This window comes from Ambystoma mexicanum, chromosome 14 (assembly GCF_040938575.1).
Source record: "Ambystoma mexicanum isolate Mex_15411 chromosome 14, UKY_AmexF1_1, whole genome shotgun sequence".
Lineage (NCBI taxonomy): Eukaryota > Metazoa > Chordata > Amphibia > Caudata > Ambystomatidae > Ambystoma > Ambystoma mexicanum.
Window position 1 is genome coordinate 598938115 of NC_090940.1, and position 18298 is coordinate 598956412.

The 18298-nt window shown below is 44.9% G+C and overlaps 1 protein-coding gene across 9 annotated transcripts in view; it reads left to right on the forward strand.

Moving 5' to 3' along the window:
• Positions 1-18298, forward strand: part of UNC79 (unc-79 homolog, NALCN channel complex subunit) — a 538994-nt gene that overhangs the window by 421964 nt on the left and 98732 nt on the right. For all 9 annotated transcript variants that reach the window (XM_069637971.1, XM_069637972.1, XM_069637973.1 and 6 more), the window contains 2 exons: positions 5056-5124; positions 8301-8411. In XM_069637971.1, coding sequence (XP_069494072.1) covers positions 5056-5124; positions 8301-8411 — 180 coding nt within the window. The remainder of the gene's footprint in view (positions 1-5055; positions 5125-8300; positions 8412-18298) is intronic.

Consider the following 18298-nt stretch of genomic DNA (forward strand, 5'->3'; position numbering starts at 1 on the left):
CCCGGTTGTTGTCACTCATCTTTGCTTCAATGCATTGCCAGTGAATCCCTGGTTGTTATATCCCACTTCAGCTGTGCAGGCATTGTCTGGAGGTCTCTGCTTGTTGCCACTCACCTTTGCTTTGATGCATTGCCAGGGAACCTCCTGTTGTTATAACCCACCTCAGCTGTGCAGGCATTCCCTGGGGATCTCTGGTTGTTGTCACTCATCTTTTCCTTAATACATTGCCAGATAATCCCTGGCTTTTATATCCCTCCTCAGCTGTGCAGGCATTGCCAGTGATTACCTAGTTGTTATATCCCACCTCAGCTGTGCAGACATTGCCTGGGGATTTCTGGTTGTTGCCACTCATCTTTTCTTGGATGCATTGCCAGGGAATCCCTAGTTGTTATATCCCACCTCACCTGTGTAGGCATTGCCTGGGGGTCCCTGGTTGTTCCCACTCATCTTTCCTTTAATGGATTGCCAGGGAATCCCTAGTTATATCCCTCCTAAGCTGTGCAGGCATTGCCTGGGGTTTGTGGTCATTGCCACTCATCTTTGCTTTGATGCATTGCCTAGGAATCCCTGGTTGTTATATCCCTCCTCAGCTGTTGCAGGCATTGCCTGGGGTTCCCTGATCGTTGCCAATCGTCTTTGTTCTGATGCATCGCCAGGAAATCCCTGGTTGTTATATCCCTCCTTAGCTGTGCAGGCATTGCATGGGGGCCTGTGGTTGTTGCTACTCATCTTTGCTCTGATTCATTGCCAGGGAATCCCTGGTTGTTATATCCCACCTCAGCTGTGCAGGCATTGCCTGGGATTTATGGTCATTGCCACTCGTCTTTGCTCTGATGCATTGCCAGGGAATCCCTGGTTGTTATATCCCTCCTCAGCTGTGCAGGTATTGCCTGGGGTTTGTGGTTGTTGCCACTCACCTTTGCTTTAATGCATTGCCAGGGAATTCCTGGTTGTTATATCCCACATCAGCTGTGCAGGTAATGCCTGGGGTTTGTGGTCGTTGCCACTCCTCTTTGCTCTGATGCATTGCCAGGGAATGCCTGGTTGTTATATCCCACATCAGCTGTGCAGGCATTGCCTGGGGTTTGTGGTCGTTGCCACTCGTCTTTGCTCTGATGCATTGCCAGGTAATCCCTGGCTGTTATATCCCACCTCAGCTGTGCAGGCATTGCCTGGGGTTTGTGGTCATTGACACTCGTCTTTGCTCTGATGCATTGCCAGGGAATCCCTGGTTGTTATATCCCTCCGGGTTCTGCAGGCCTTGCCTGGGGATTCCTCGTTGTTGCCATTCACCTTTGCTTTAAATCATTGCCAGGGAATCCCTGGTTGTTATATCCCACATCAGCTATGCAGGCAATGCCTGGGGTTTGTGGGCGTTGCCAATCGTCTTTGCTCTGATGCATTGCCAGGGAATCTCAGGTTGTTATATCCCTCCTCAGCTGTTGCAGGCATTGCCTGGGGTTCCCTGGCCATTGACAATCATCTTTGCTCTGATGCATCTCCAGGAAATCCCTGTTTTTTACATCCCTCCTTATCTGTGCAGGCATTGCATGGGGGCCTGTGGTTGTTGCTACTCATCTTATCTTTGATGCATTGCCAGGGAATCCCTGGTTGTTATATCCCACCTCAGCTGTGCAAGCAATGCCTGGGGTTTGTGGTCGTTAACACTCCTCTTTGCTCTGATGCATTGCCAGGGAATCCCTGGTTGTTATATCCCACATCAGCTGTGCAGGCATTGCCCGTGGGTCCCTGTTTGGCATATCCCACCTCAGCAGCTCAGGCATTGCCAGTGGGTCCCTGTTTGGCATATCCCACCTCAGCTGCTCAGGCATTGCCTGTGGGTCCCTAGTTGGCATATCCCACCTCAGCTGCTCAGGCATTGCCTGTGGGTCCCTGGTTGTTGTAACTCTTCTTTGATGCATTGCCAGTGAATCCCTGGTTGTTATATCCCACCTTAGCTGTGCAGGCATTGCCAGTGATTCCCTGGTTGGCATATCCCACCTCAGCTGCTCAGGCATTGCCTGTGGGTCCCTGGTTGCTGTAACTCTTCTTTAATACATTGCCAGGGAATCCCTAGTTGTTATATCCCACCTCAGCTGCTCGGGCATTGCCTGGGGTCGTCTGCTTGTTGCCACTCTTCTTTGATGCATTGCCAGTGAATCCCTGGTTGTTATATCCCCCCTCAGCTGTGCAGGCATTGCCAGTGATTCCCTATTTATAATATCCCTTCTCAGCTGTGCAGACATTGCCTGGGGGTCCCTGCTTATTGCCACTCATCCTTTCCTTGGTGCATTGCCAGCGAATTCCTGGTTGTTATATCCCACCTCAGCTGTGCATGCATTGCCTGGGGTGTGTGGCTGTTGCACTCATCTTTGCTCTGAGGCATTGCCAGGGAATCCCTGGTTGTTATATCCCACCTCAGCTGTTGCAGGCATTGCCTAGGGTTCCCCGGTTGTTGTCACTCATCGTTGCTTTAATGCATTGCCAGTGAATCCCTGGTTGTTATATCCCACTTCAGCTGTGCAGGCATTGTCTGGAGGTCTCTGCTTGTTGCCACTCACCTTTGCTTTGATGCATTGCCAGGGAACCTCCTGTTGTTATAACCCACCTCAGCTGTGCAGGCATTCCCTGGGGATCTCTGGTTGTTGTCACTCATCTTTTCCTTAATACATTGCCAGATAATCCCTGGCTGTTATATCCCTCCTCAGCTGTGCAGGCATTGCCAGTGATTACCTAGTTGTTATATCCCACCTCAGCTGTGCAGACATTGCCTGGGGATTTCTGGTTGTTGCCACTCATCTTTTCTTGGATGCATTGCCAGGGAATCCCTAGTTGTTATATCCCACCTCAGCTGTGTAGGCATTGCCTGGGGGTCCCTGGTTGTTCCCACTCATCTTTCCTTTAATGGATTGCCAGGGAATCCCTAGTTATATCCCTCCTAAGCTGTGCAGGCATTGCCTGGGGTTTGTGGTCATTGCCACTCATCTTTGCTTTGATGCATTGCCTAGGAATCCCTGGTTGTTATATCCCTCCTCAGCTGTTGCAGGCATTGCCTGGGGTTCCCTGATCGTTGCCAATCGTCTTTGTTCTGATGCATCGCCAGGAAATCCCTGGTTGTTATATCCCTCCTTAGCTGTGCAGGCATTGCATGGGGGCCTGTGGTTGTTGCTACTCATCTTTGCTCTGATTCATTGCCAGGGAATGAATCCCTGGTTGTTATATCCCACCTCAGCTGTGCAGGCATTGCCTGGGATTTATGGTCATTGCCACTCGTCTTTGCTCTGATGCATTGCCAGGGAATCCCTGGTTGTTATATCCCTCCTCAGCTGTGCAGGTATTGCCTGGGGTTTGTGGTTGTTGCCACTCACCTTTGCTTTAATGCATTGCCAGGGAATTCCTGGTTGTTATATCCCACATCAGCTGTGCAGGCAATGCCTGGGGTTTGTGGTTGTTGCCACTCCTCTTTGCTCTGATGCATTGCCAGGGAATGCCTGGTTGTTATATCCCACATCAGCTGTGCAGGCATTGCCTGGGGTTTGTGGTCGTTGCCACTCGTCTTTGCTCTGATGCATTGCCAGGTAATCCCTGGTTGTTATATCCCACCTCAGCTGTGCAGGCATTGCCTGGGGTTTGTGGTCATTGACACTCGTCTTTGCTCTGATGCATTGCCAGGGAATCCCTGGTTGTTATATCCCTCCGGGCTCTGCAGGCCTTGCCTGGGGATTCCTGGTTGTTGCCATTCACCTTTGCTTTAAATCATTGCCAGGGAATCCCTGGTTGTTATATCCCACATCAGCTATGCAGGCAATGCCTGGGGTTTGTGGGCGTTGCCAATCGTCTTTGCTCTGATGCATTGCCAGGGAATCTCAGGTTGTTATATCCCTCCTCAGCTGTTGCAGGCAATGCCTGGGGTTCCCTGGCCATTGACAATCATCTTTGCTCTGATGCATCTCCAGGAAATCCCTGTTTTTTACATCCCTCCTTAGCTGTGCAGGCATTGCATGGGGGCCTGTGGTTGTTGCTACTCATCTTATCTTTGATGCATTGCCAGGGAATCCCTGGTTGTTATATCCCACCTCAGCTGTGCAGGCAATGCCTGGGGTTTGTGGTCGTTAACACTCCTCTTTGCTCTGATGCATTGCCAGGGAATCCCTGGTTGTTATATCCCACATCAGCTGTGCAGGCATTGCCTGGGGTTTGTGGTCGTTGCCACTCGTCTTTGCTCTGATGCATTGCCAGGTAATCCATCAGCTGTGCAGGCGTTGCCTGCGGTTTGTGGGCTTTGCCAATCGTCTCTGCTCTGATGCATTGCCAGGGAATCTCTGGTTGTTATATCCCTCCTCAGCTGTTGCAGGTATTGCCTGGGGTTCCCTGGTCATTGCCAATCGTCTTTGCTCTGATGCATCTGCAGGAAATCCCTGGTTGTTATATCCATCCTTAGCTGTGCAGGCATTGCATGGGGGCCTGTGGTTGATGCTACTCATCTTATCTTTGATGCATTGCCATGGAATCCCTGGTTGTTATAGCCCTCCTCAGCTGTTCAGGCATTGCCTGGGGTTTGTGGTCATTGCCACTCATCTTTGCTCTGATGCATTGCCAGGGAATCCCTGGTTGTTATATCCCACCTCAGCTGTGCAGGCAATGCCTGGGGTTTGTGGGCATTGCCAATCGTCTTTGCTATGATGCATTGCCAGGGAATCCCTGGTTGTTATATCCCTCAGCGGTTGCAGGCATTGCCTGGGGATTCCTGGTTGTTGGCATTCACCTTTGCTTTAAATCATTGCCAGGGAATCCCTGGTTGTTATATCCCACATCAGCGGTGTTAACCCGTTCATAGGTTTCAGGCGCTGTTGGTTAACATAAGTTGCTGAATGGTATTCCAAATATTGCACACTAAAACCAGCCACGAGATGCCTCCTCTTGTCTAATGCTCTGGTACGCATGAACGCCATCTTGTAAATGCGCACTTATCGTTGCATATGCATATCTGCGTGTAATCAGCAGAGGACCATAAAGAAGCTATTGACCCCCTTGCTTTATTATGTCCCCCCACAGTGCTCATTGGACTCCAGTTTAAGACTCATGATCTGCCTGCTGAAGATTCCCACCACCAGTGCTACCCGGGTGAGTACATGTGAGCCATTATATTACATATCACCATACACCAGGGCCTGCAACCTGCAGCTCTCCAGATGGTTGGGACTATGAATCCCATTATCCATCCCCATTGACTATGCTGGCTAGAGCAGGTGGGTGTTGTAGTCCAAAATATCTGGAGAGCCAAAGGTTGCAGGCCCCTGCTCTCAACTATGCTGGCCCGCCAGATGCTTTGGACTCAGCTCCCACCATCCTTCACCAGTGACTATGCTGCCTAAGGATCACAGGAGTTGAAGTCCAGCACATCTGGAGGGGACCACATAATGAATAGCCAGGATCTAAACAATGCATGCCCTAGCCATCACTTCATACTGCCTGATGCCATCATCCAATCAGACAATGCATGCCCTAGCCACCACTTCATACTGCCTTATGCCATCATCCAATCAGACAACACATGCCCTAGCCATCACTTCATACTGCCTTATGCCATCATCCAATCAGACAACGCATGCCCTAGCCACCACTTCATACTGCCTTATGCCATCATCCAATCAGACAATGCATGCCCTAGCCATCGCTTCATACTGCCTTATGCCATCATCCAATCAGACAACGCATGCCCTAGCCACCGCTTCATACTGCCTTATGCCATCATCCAATCAGACAATGCATGCCCTAGCCATCGCTTAATACTGCCTTATGCCATCATCCAATCAGACAACGCATGCCCTAGCCACCACTTCATACTGCCTTGTGCCATCATCCAATCAGACAACGCATGCCCTAGCCACCGCTTCATACTGCCTTATGCCTTCATCCAATTAGACAACGCATGCCTTAGCCTCCGCTTCATACTGCCTTATGCCATCATCCAATCAGATAATGCATGCCCTAGCCACCACTTCATACTGCCTTATGCCATCATCCAATCAGGCAATGCATGCCCTAGCCACCACTTCACACTGCCTTATGCCATCATCCAATCAGACAATGCATGCCCTAGCCACCACTTCACACTGCCTTATGCCATCATCCAATCAGACAACGCATGCTCTAGCCACCACTTCATACTGCCTTATGGCATCATCCAATCAGACAACGCATGCCCTAGCCACAACTTCACACTGCCATACACCATCATCCAATCAGACAATGCATGCCCTACAATGCATGCCCTATCTACCACTTCATGCTGCCTTATGCCATCATCCAATCAGACAATGTATGCCCATGGGGGTACGTCAAGTGATTTGCCTACTTAGCTGAACTCTACTCCGATCATATTTTCTTACTGGTATATCCCCTTCTGTGAGAGCCAAGGCAACATTTCATGCTGCGAGGGCGAGGCTGACTGGTCAGTGGTCCTGACCCGATCAAAGGCTGTAACATCAGGTTTGAGTTAGTGATGTGGTGTGAAAACAGTTGACAAGGGAGTGGTCGGCGGTGTGTGTGTGTGTTGGACTACCCATCGTTTGGTCGGAGCAAAGGGCCTTCTTGTTTTCAAGGAAATCCACTGCTGGCCTTAAATCAGATGTATCCATCCAGGGGTTGAAGTTGCCGGTGGTTACAATGTTCATGGCAATGGACTGCAGCCGCTGGGTTATCGTGAGGATATCTTCCAAGAACGGTGGGACATGACATGTCAGCCATTAGATCATTGCTATGAAAAAGTAGCCCATGAAATTAACTGTACACACTCTGGTGTATGTTTCTAAGGTCCACTTTCAGTGCCGAGTTGGCTTATGACTCCATGATCGGCACGGTACAGATGCTCCACTGTGCTGTCTTTTTTTTATGTTTGATGTGGCCTCACATTAGAAAACGAGGTGCCGGTGATGGCAGTTTCAGGATATACTTGGTCAACGTTGTTTGCAATGATTTGTGCACCGATCAGGCTTTATGTTTGATCTCGTTGGTTGTGATCCAGGTGCCAAACACTGCTCTAAGGATACGTCAACTGGATTTGGTGGTTTGGTGGTGTTAAGTAGGTGTCACAGACATTTGTCCCATTCCCCTTAGAATCGTAGGGATTAGTTTGAGGTTCGGTGGACGTCTTGTGAATGTGTGCCAATTCTCTGGGGAGCAAGAGAATAACAATATGTTCTCCTTGGCTCTCTTTAGGGTGCAGTAGAAGTCTTCACAATCCTCTAGGTTTCTGTCTATTCCTTGAATCATAGCAGTATAATTGGTATAGGTGATTTCTTTCTAGGTTCTGGTGTTGCCAGCTATATGCATTTTGAGGCCTCCTCGGATAGTCATTGTCTTTGGTACGGTGAGGATCTCAAGAGACAGCTTGGCCAGGCCTTGGCCGTAAGTGTGTAGAGAAGGAGATCTGGATCTCCGGAACTGGTCCCCTGATATGTTTAGTGAGCTTGTTAGGGGTTTGGCAATGTTGGGGGTCATCCCTGGCTGACTGACAGGAGGTAGCATGGGGCCCAGTTGGCCCTACCCCTCTCTGGCTTTTAAAGAAGTGGGACAATACATTTGAGGCATGAACTCATTAAACTCTGCAATCAATGTCACGCGTAGGTTGTGTCAGTGGGTTCGGTGCGATTTTCGCTAATCAGCAATTACGTTGATGTAGTGTCATAATCATGTTTTACGTACAAGTCATAAAAATGTGTTAAATATAATAAATATGTGACCATAACAAATGTCTTCCCAATGAAGGCACCCACGCCAGTGATACTTTTGCGCTGTGCCTTACTCGCACCCCCCCTGGAGGCGTACATTGTGATGGCCAGCCATCCCTAACGTCTACTAGATCGAAGGCTTGCTCTTTAAACCACAAATTATAGAACAGAGTATATGGGTCATTAGGATTGTGGGGCGTCCTCAAAAACACACATCCCTTTTTTAAAACATTTTTAAACAAAGGTTTCCAACTTGATAACAGTTTAGACACTGGATAAAATTGTTTAACGTCAAGCAATTCACCGGGGGACAGCTAATCCCATTTCCCGGCACTTGAAACCAAGGTATAGAAGAGGGATGAAAAAAAAAGCAAATAAATAATTGGTATTGCAAGCACACAAACATCAGACTGATAATATTCTGTGGCGTTATCTCCCTCAACAATTTATCTTGAAAAATGAAGAAACGACCCTATTACTACAAAAGCATTTTTGATCTGTTGTGTTACTTATTTTCTTCAAGGATTTCAGCTATTGATTTTCTACAAAAATCATATTTCTTTGCAGAGCCTGCTGGAGCCCTTCTCCAAGCTGCTGAGCTTTGTTCTCCAGAATGCGGTCTTCACCCTGGCCTACCTGGTGGAGCTCTGCGGATTATGCTACCGGGCCTTCGCCAAGGTGATTATGCTTCTATACACTTTTTCTGTTTCAGCAGCCGGAAAAAAAAACAATTTATTCCCGCCACTAGAGTGAGGCAGGAGCTAAACCCTGCAATCGATGTGGCGCCTGGGATGTGTCAGCGGTTTCGGTGCGGTTTCACTAATCAGCAATTACGTTGATGTAGTGTCTAATCAATAGTATTGATCGGTGGACTCTGGGTACAGTGGGTGGCTGTACAATGGGAGGACCTGAGTTTTGAACAGCTCACCAATGGGTTGCCGCTGACTTGTATTGTGTTCGGCACCTGATGATGCCTCGATCGGGTTAACCAAGCATTTGAGTTTGGCCTTGCGTGCTGTCGAGTCTGTGACACCTCCCCGGATGGGACCTTTCACTCTGTTATTTGCTGCAACCCCCTCATTCACCCATTATTCCGCCTCTATGCATAACCTCACCCTTTTTGTACTCCCTACCCCTGCTACCCACTAAAGAATACAGCATTATATGCAATAAAAATGTCCCACACCTAAATGCAGAGAAATAGCTGCACAGAACTTGCGGACACCATGCCAATCACGCCTTCAAATAATACTCTTGGTGCTAGTGATTAAAATGTACTACCAGCTAGCAGTTTGCATTGCGTGTTATCCTATGTTATATAAGTTATTGCAATATTGCTTGTTTTGGATGGGTACTGTGAAGGCATCATGAAGCAAGACGCAGACAACAGGTTCAAAAGAAAATTGTTAATTAAATCAAATGTCAGGATGGTAGAAGGCCTAACTTGCCTTATGTTAAGGTGGGATTTCCCTACCTGAACGAAACTAAGGAAAGTCTGAGTCAACGAGTTTAACTTGAAAGTCTGTCTGTGTCCAAAACCTATCCTTGACATCACAACTAAAGCTAAACAACGTGTAGGGATGTCAATAATGAAAGAAATGGTGATCAACACAAAGTTCTGAGATTCTTCTAGCTCGTAGCTTCCTCTTCAGCTCCTCTTCCCCAAGGTCAAGAAAGTTCCACCAACAAATCTCAAGATTACCTCTCCCAGGTTCAAGGCAATATAGTTCCACATAATCCTCGGGGTTCCCTTACCAAGTTCAATACAACACAGTTCAAACGAAAAGGGGCCTTGAGACTCCATCCTCAAGACAGTATTTGCAGTACATCAAATCTCAGGGTTCCCTTCCCCAAGATTTTAATGTAGCAACTTGTACTGGTTCCAATCTTTCAAAGTTCAAAATGAATCTAGGTCCACTTCACCCTCCCCCCCTCTGGCTCGCTTTATCAGTTCACTCACACTGCTCCGACTTGGTGCATTTCACAATGTCTTTGACTTTCACACTTCAGAGCTCACTGGTCCAGGCGCAGTTGTCAGACCACACGCTCCACCCACCAGAGGTCACGCAACCAGGAACCCTAGGCTCTTCAGCCCACACAGGTTCGCCCATACTTGAACCTGCGTACAGATTCACCTTCACTTGGCTTCTCTTTGTCGGCCTCTTGGTGCTATATGCAGTTTCACACTCTCCTGTCTTCTCCTGGTAGCCCCTTGGCTTTGCCATAACGTGTCACACACCTCTTGCCAGTCTTTGGCCTTGCAGCACTGTATCCATTCATAAAGTTCACTTTGTGGTGGTCTTCTTCATGTCCCACCTTTCTGTTGCACTCTTTCATACCTTGCGCTTTTTTCAGTTGATTGCTTTCAAATGGGCACTTTCCCTTTTTGGCTTTCATCCGCTATTAGCTTTGCCCATAAAGTTTTATTCAGTTCCGTATTCAATAAGCTTACTTTAGCTTGGTTTCAAGTTTTCATTCAGTTCGATACGTAATTCAGCTTTGTTTCAAAGTTTCATTCAATTCGGTATTCAATAAACTTAACTCAGCTTTATTTCAAAGTTTCATTCAGTTTGGTATTAAAAAATTGTAATTCAGCTTTGTTTCAATTCAATTGGGTATTCAATATAACTCATAAAGCACTTGATTGCCTATGCGTAGCCCTCTAGAAGTGCCCCGGTGTTCAGTGACTTTCTCCGACACTCACCGGCCTCTGCGTTCCTCTCCGGTGGCTCCATTTTCTCTCTTCTACCTCGCAGATCGGAGGGCTCTGCTTGTACTCCGGATGCTGGTCTCCACATGCCAGCGGCTCTGCTGCTTTGGCACGGACATGGACGGCGTTCATTCTTCTTTCTACCTCACTCACAGCTTAACAGCCCAGCTTTCCCTGTGCTCCACAGGTCCTCTGCGACATTGTCCGGTGTCCTGGCCTCCTCTCCGGTCCCTCCACTGCTGCCTCCTCATGACACGGGTCCCCTGCTAGTCTCTCCCACACAGGCCTCCCTGTTGCTCTGTTTGCTGCTCTTAGGTGCTCCCCTTATACACCTGTAACCCCTTCACATGTTGCAAGTGTGGATTCTCAATTGGGCTTGCCAGACTATAATTAGGAGGGACATGACTGACCTTTAAAGCACTCTACAGGCATCTTCTTCCTCCCAGTAGTAGAGTGGTGAAAGGAGGTTTTAGTGTTCATCACTCCTAGCCACCTCTTCCTCGTTCCAGTACTATCAGAGGTAAAAGGTGGGGAATGAACAGGAGAGGTTTACAATAGCCCACAAAGGCCGGGGGAGGGTTAGGTTGGTCTTCAATAGGGAAAGGGGGATACCATGTCTCGCCTACCTCACCCTTAACCCCTCTCTTCTTCACCCTCTCTCTGGTGCTTCCGGTTGGATAATATCTCCTGGTGTGTTCTTGGTCAGTGGGATAGGGAGAGCAATATCCCATAACTGCCTCTGGGATAGAGGGTTCTTCATGAAGGGGAAATGCTGAACACTGCGTCTCAACTGAGAACATCTTGTCCCCAATCCCCAAGGACCCTCCAACCAGGTGATCCTCCATTGCTTCTCCACCCCCAGGGTCAGGATTAAAAAGCATTGGTCTTTCCCTAACCACCTGAAAAGAGGACCCAAGGGGAGTAGAAGTGAGGATGTCCTCAGGTTTCTCACAGCACTCATACTCAATGAAGGCATTTAGAGTAGAAAATATAGACTAGTGAAGGCATAAAGGAAGAAGTCGGTTTTAAAACACTTAGGAAAGGGGGAGAATGGCCGGCCCTTGTGAAGACAGGTTGCAACGGATAGTGGGTGCAAGGCTGAGAAGGGTTCGACCCCTTAAATTTGTTCTGATTTATTTAAAGCCAGGTGGTTGTCCAAGGTGAATCTGGGAATGTTGGCTTCATTTAGTTGGAGAAGGAGTTTTGCTGGATTACTCTGGGCCTGTGTTTTTTTAATGGCACTGATGTGGTTAATATCTCTTGAAACGTGATGATCTGTTCAAACGGAAACTTCACTGTTAGGTCAATAGGATGCATGGATCCAATCAGGCTTTCCAGGAGAATGAGGGAATGGTACAGCTATTGAATGAGGCAGTTGCAGGGATCAGCCACCCCGCCCCCCCCAGGATCTGCCTGGTTCCTGGGGTTTGATACCTCATGTCCCCAATGGTTGGCTGTTTATCTGCTGCATCACATGTTAAGAACTTTCTGTTACATTGGGCAGTACATTTTGGATAAAGTTGTGCCTCATTTTTGTGTTTTATTTACCAAATTCACTATTAAATAATTGATACAAGTCTTATATTTGCTCTCCCAATCCTCCTAATCCATCATCCTTGACTACTTCAAAATGATGCCATCTACTAAACTCAGGTTTTACCAACTAAATCTTTATGGATAGGCACAGAATAAGACTTGATCAATCAATATATTTTTCTTTTGTGCACCATCCATTAAACCAAATAAAGTCTACATATTACAGTCAGTGCTGCAGATAAGATTTTGAGTTGCTTGGAGTAAAATGTGAATTCAAGAAAGGAAAAATTAGCTTTCTCCTTTGCAAGCGAGTAAAATGTATGTGACATCCAGCCGACGTGTGCAGAAACTATGTGGAATTCATTACCATGCGCCAGCTTTCTGCATTGTGACAGAATACACCGTTCATTATTCCTCTTCGGTCAGCCATCTGATCTCTCCTGCATATATTTAAATGTTGATAACACAAACACCTAGCCAATTACATAGTAAAGCAAACATGAATTGTATTGTCTGTTTTGAGGTTTGATAGCAGAATTGTCTTTTGATGTTTAATGAAAGTCTTTATTTCATGGGACTATTACTACCTAATGGCATGCCAATGTTATGATACAACAGTGCAGAGAGACAAGGGGCCTCATTACACGGATGGCGGAGAACCATGGCGCTATTAGCGCCATGGTTCATGCCGGTAAAATACCGGCCCCGCCTTGGCAGAAAGGGGAATTACCGCCCCATTCCAAGGTTGGCGGGTGGTAATTCCCCCTTCCACCATTGCCCTTCCCCATTCCCATTTTTGCCCCATAGGGCATAATGGGAATGGGGAAGGCGCTAATTACGGTACCGCAAATTGCGGTACCGTTATTAGCTCCCTGGGTCCCTTTGCGGGTTGGTTTTTAACGCCTGCAAAAAGCAGGCGTTAAATCCCCCAACCCGCAAAAGGACCTCGTAGTAAGGCGGTAAGGATTTACCGGTACCGGTATTTTACCGGTAACGGTAAATCCTTACTGCCATCCGTGTAATGAGGCCCAAGGACTCCTTGCAAAATGCTGTACCTAATCTCATGGTCGAATTGTTATTGATATAACGCTTTTAGCAAAGCAATGTACATAGAATATAGTTATCACAATTATTGCCAAACCGAAGTTGGTACTCCTTTATCGACCTGAAAAGGATGAAAGGCTGAGTCGGTCTTGCCGGGATTCAAACCTGCGACCTACAGATCACCAACAGATTGCAGTAACGTGTGTTCAACCGGCTGAGCTATTCTATTGGCAAACATCCTTCAGAGGTCAGTAAAATGACTATCGACTGAGTTACAAAATAATCACAGTTCCTAGATGTTGTACGAACCATGCATGAAGCACTAAAACAGCTAAATACCTGTCTGGATTATCACAGGGACAGGTTTGGTTGAGTTTCTATTTCAATTACAAATGAAAGTTTCATTTGTTTATTTTTGAACTGCGCTTGCACTTCCTAGAGAGTCAGGTTTTGGATGTTTTAATTGTAGTCTTGTAGATTTGAGGAGCTGTAACACATGTGATTGGTGTAATGACAATCACTCACCCTTGAGCAAAGACTCTGCTGCCACTGACCATTTATAGTAATGTACCCCATTGACTGCGCGTTGAATGGATGTAAACTAGACCGTGCATACTCATGCTTTTATACACTGTTCTTATAATTAGAGTGTAAATTAAATTATAAGTGCAAAAATGATCTGCTCCCGCAAGAGTGGAAAAAGTATGCAACAGGCAACCATAACATGACAAAACCTTAAAATGAATAGGACCCATTAGAAACAAAACAGTTGTTCAGCAAAGAGGTCTGGTTTCAAACAATTTATTACATTTGTCGAACACCTTGATGGTTATGCACACAGCACAAGGACTCTGAAAAATAAATTTTGAAATACTAGGTTGGTATCACTGAAAAAAAGCATCATTTGTTACAAAAGATGAATTCTCATTTGTAACTTAGTTTTCGATCTTATTATTTATTCAAACCTAAAATGCAAGGAAAATAAATATGCACAGTGCTTCTGTTTGCGCCATGACCATCTAAACACAACGCACAGCGAGGTGTACTTGTTCTCAGGGGTGGTTAATTATTCCAAGATGCTCTTTATACTTTTCTCAGTTCGTTTTTGAGCAATTTTTCTGGTACATTCACATGTGCTTTTTATGTGTGAATATAAACCACTAGGCAAAGTGTAAAGTGAACAAACATTAGAAATAACTTTACAACAACAATACAATGAATTGTTTATGCAAAATGTAAAGTACATTCAACCTAAATCTAACATCATCATAACCTTAACTGAACCTTGTTTTGCTTTTGATGCTGTGGTAAATGTTTAGTGTTTTTCTTTGAAAATTTTGCTTTAGTAAAATCATGTATTTATTGTACTTTTTAGTTATACATATTTTGTTTATGAATTAAGTGTTTAAATATTTTGTCTCATATGTCATTTTATGATTTGTTTTGCATTAGTGTTTGTTATTTTTAGTTAATTATTGCAACTGTTTGTTTTCACTTGATGTATTCTTATACAAAGGCAATGAATGTGTCTCATTAAGTATACGTCTATATAGCTGTGTTTAGAAGTTTGTAATTCATTTTGTGCATTCATTTTCAGTTGATTTTTATGAATTGTAGTATTTCTTTTAAAGTTGTGGTTATTATTGTTTGATTTGTTTGTGTATGTTATTATTTTTTTGTTGTGTATACTTTGTTGCATGTATGCTTTTTTATTTTTGTAATTTGTACATGTGCTTTTTTATGTTTTAACTTTTTTAATTATAGTGGCAATTTTTTAATTATGATGTCAGACTTTGAGTGTCTTTGCTTGTAATTCAATTGCTTTGGGTGAGTTAGGGTTACCATTATATTTGATTTATGTTTAATATACTTTCAAATTTGCATAATTTGTAACACTGTTTTTTTCATGTTTGACTTTCAGTTTTTGTTGGTTTAACTTTACTTTTAAAATTGTTTTCATTCTCCACTGATTTCAATTTGTTCATGGTAGAAACCTGCAATGAATTACAATAATATTATGACATAGCAGTGTTTGGCATATAAGTAGCAAATGAGTCTCTGGTATGAACACACATTTTATTTATTTTTATTTCTTTGGCATTTGTAAAGCGCGCCTAACCCGTGGGTATCTGGGTGCTGGAAAGCAGGTATTACAATGTACAAGTGTTACCACAGGCAACAATGGTGGACATAGGCTTGACATGTAGCCAGATTGAACACATTTACAGTCAATAGATACTTACACATACAGTGAACCCATAAGTATTAGTAGGCACAGTAATCATAAGTATTTACAGATACAGGATTGTTCCAATACATATTTACAGATACAGTAATCGTGCATATTTAGAGATACAGTGTTATTGTATAGTGATGATAATGAAGAAATAGAGGCAGGGTCTAGCGAATACTCTTGTTGAAGAGTTACTACAGGTTGGATGTGAGGAGCCATGAAATGCACATTTGTGATACGCCTCCTAAATGTATGAAAAGTTACAATTAATGTGATTTTTTATACATATAGGATCCTCATAGAAGTTTTCATTTTGCAAATGTATTAAAATGACATCTGCTAATCATCTCCTACCACATAAAGCCACTTCAAAGAGAGTCCTGAAATGTACGTATACATGCATGTAAATTACATGTGCATGTATGTGCGTATTTACATTTTGGTACATGTATGTTTTGTTCATGTACCCTATGTATAGCTTCTATACATCTCCTATATGCATTTAAAGTCACAGCAAAGTCAATCCTGGGTTTCATGCATGTAAGTTTTCATACATGTAGGAAGTGTACAAGATGCCATTTTGTACATTTAGGAAATATACATCTCCAATAGGTATACAAACTGAAATGAAAGTCAGCCTTAACATGTGCATTTGAAAAATGTTAATGTACATTTCATACATGAATATGTACATTTCATATAGGACATGTGCATTCAATCTGCACATGCATGGGCTCTATGTAAATCTTAAAAGTTCAACATGTAAAAATGAACAAGCTCACTTTTTGAAATGTACATACACATTTTATAATGTAGGAAATATACATCTCCTGTACATCCCGTATGGACATTAAAACTCATATCAAATTTAGTCCTGATATGTACATGTCTGAAATGTGCAATAACATTCATTGTACACATGCGCCAGATATAGGTACATCTGAACACTAAAAGATTTTTAATGTTCTCATCTCGATTTTTAAAATGTATTTGACCATTTCGTACATGTACATATGAACAATCACATCAAACTTATGATGTAGGAGTGTATGGCATATGTGTGTATGGTGTAAACAAGTCTAACATGTGAGTGTAAGCAGTTAGAGCATATGGCGTCTGACCATATGGTGCATGGCATATCCATGTTTGGTGTAGGAGTAGTGTATGAGCTTTTGTTATAAAGTCATATGAAATGCAAATGCTCTACATGCTTTCAATATGTATAAAAACTTGTATTAAAGTGAAGACTGACTTTGATGTAAGTTTACATTTCATATAGGAGATGTACATTCATTCTGTGCACATTTGAGATCTATGTACATCTTAAAGCTTGAATATCTCAAGATTTCTGATCCGCATTTAAAAAAATATAGATGTATATTTACAGTTTCTAGTATGTTGTTCAGTTTATAGCTGGAGTTTAGAAGAGACTTAGAAAGAGCCTACTTTCTTGTTAATCACAAAGTCGGCTTTTCAAGTGATTTTTTTTGTATGATATGATAGTTTATTTATATAGCGCCTATAAACAATGTGTTTCAAAGTGCTTCAAGGCAAGGGAGGGAACAAGGGAAAATGCAATGACATTCTTACAGGCCATGAACAGTAAGGATGTGAAATTAACTATCATACTCGGCCTGACGACATTTCAGATAGTGCAAGAGCCAAGACATAGATATGGAAGGGAGGGGGAACGTGGGAAGAAAATAGAAACAGACAGGCGACTACTGTACTAGGCCTGACGACATTTCTGGTAGAGCCGGGGAAAAACAAAAGGTGAGGGAGAGGGGTGCAGAAAGGGAGGAGAGGAACAAAACAAGCGACTATCATACTAGGCCTGACAACATTTCAGATAGTGCTGGAGGAGGGGTGGGGAGGAAAAAAACAGTAATGGGAGGGTGGAGGAAACAGTCGAGGTTGCTATCATATTAGGTCCAGGGACAATTCTGATAGAGTAAGTGCATAGAAGAAAGTAAGGGGAGGAGATAGGAAAAGGGAGAAGGGAAAGGAGGAGAGGACAGCGAGTAAGCAGTCAAAATGAGTGGAGAGGCAAGAGTGGAGAGCAAATACAATTGCAGAAGTCAGTAGTATCACATAACGTTGCAAGCCAGGATACAAGATGAAGATGGGAACAGCATGATTCAGGGCCACCATGAGTACAAGATGCAAAGGAAGTCCAGCATGAGAGTTGAGAAAGGGTGACGCACAGTGAATGATGAAGTCCATAAAAGTCAAATCCAGCATTGGCCACAAGATGGTGATGGTGAAACCAGAATGTATCAGGACAGACTCCTGCAGAAGTAGGCTGGAGGGGGGTTAGGGGGAGCAGGGTAGAAGAATCAAGCAAAACAGACAACACTTGTGTGCGAGAAGGGGGGCACAAGGGAACACCACAGGGGGACCAGAAGGGGTGGCGATGGCCTGTGGGGACAGCGGGGGTAACACATGTTGGTGCATGCTTACCTGCTGTCTGAGCAGGGGGTCGGGCCCTGGGTCCTCCTGGTCCAAACAGGTCCAAACAGGAATTGCCCTTTTCTTCATCTGCCCTTCACTGCAGACGCCTGTGCGAGAGACGCCCTTGATCTAATAGTTAAGAGCAGAAAGGAAGAGGCAGAGCTAAGAAGATGGGCAGGGCTTAGGCCAAGTGACCTAGACCCACTTGCACCTACTCCCCATCTGCAAAGGAAAAGAGGCTGGAGGGCTCCTTAATTAGGGAAAAAGAGCAGCAAGCAGGATGGCACCAGGCGGGCGGGGCTTGCTAAGTGGTGACAAAGAGCGGCAGGCAGGAAGGCACTAGGTGGGCAGGGCTTGCTAAGTGGTCAAAAAGAGCGGCAGGCAGGAAGGCACCAGATGGGTGCGGTTTAGGCCAGGTGACCTGGATCCACTTGCACCTGCTCCCCATCTGCAAAGGAAAAGAGGCTGGAGTGCTCCGTAAGTAGGCAAACAGAGCGGCAAGCAGGAAGGCACCAGGTGGGAGGGGCTTGCAAGTGCTGAAAAAGAGCGTCAAAGCAGGAAGGCACCAGGTGGGCGGGGCTTGCTAAGTGG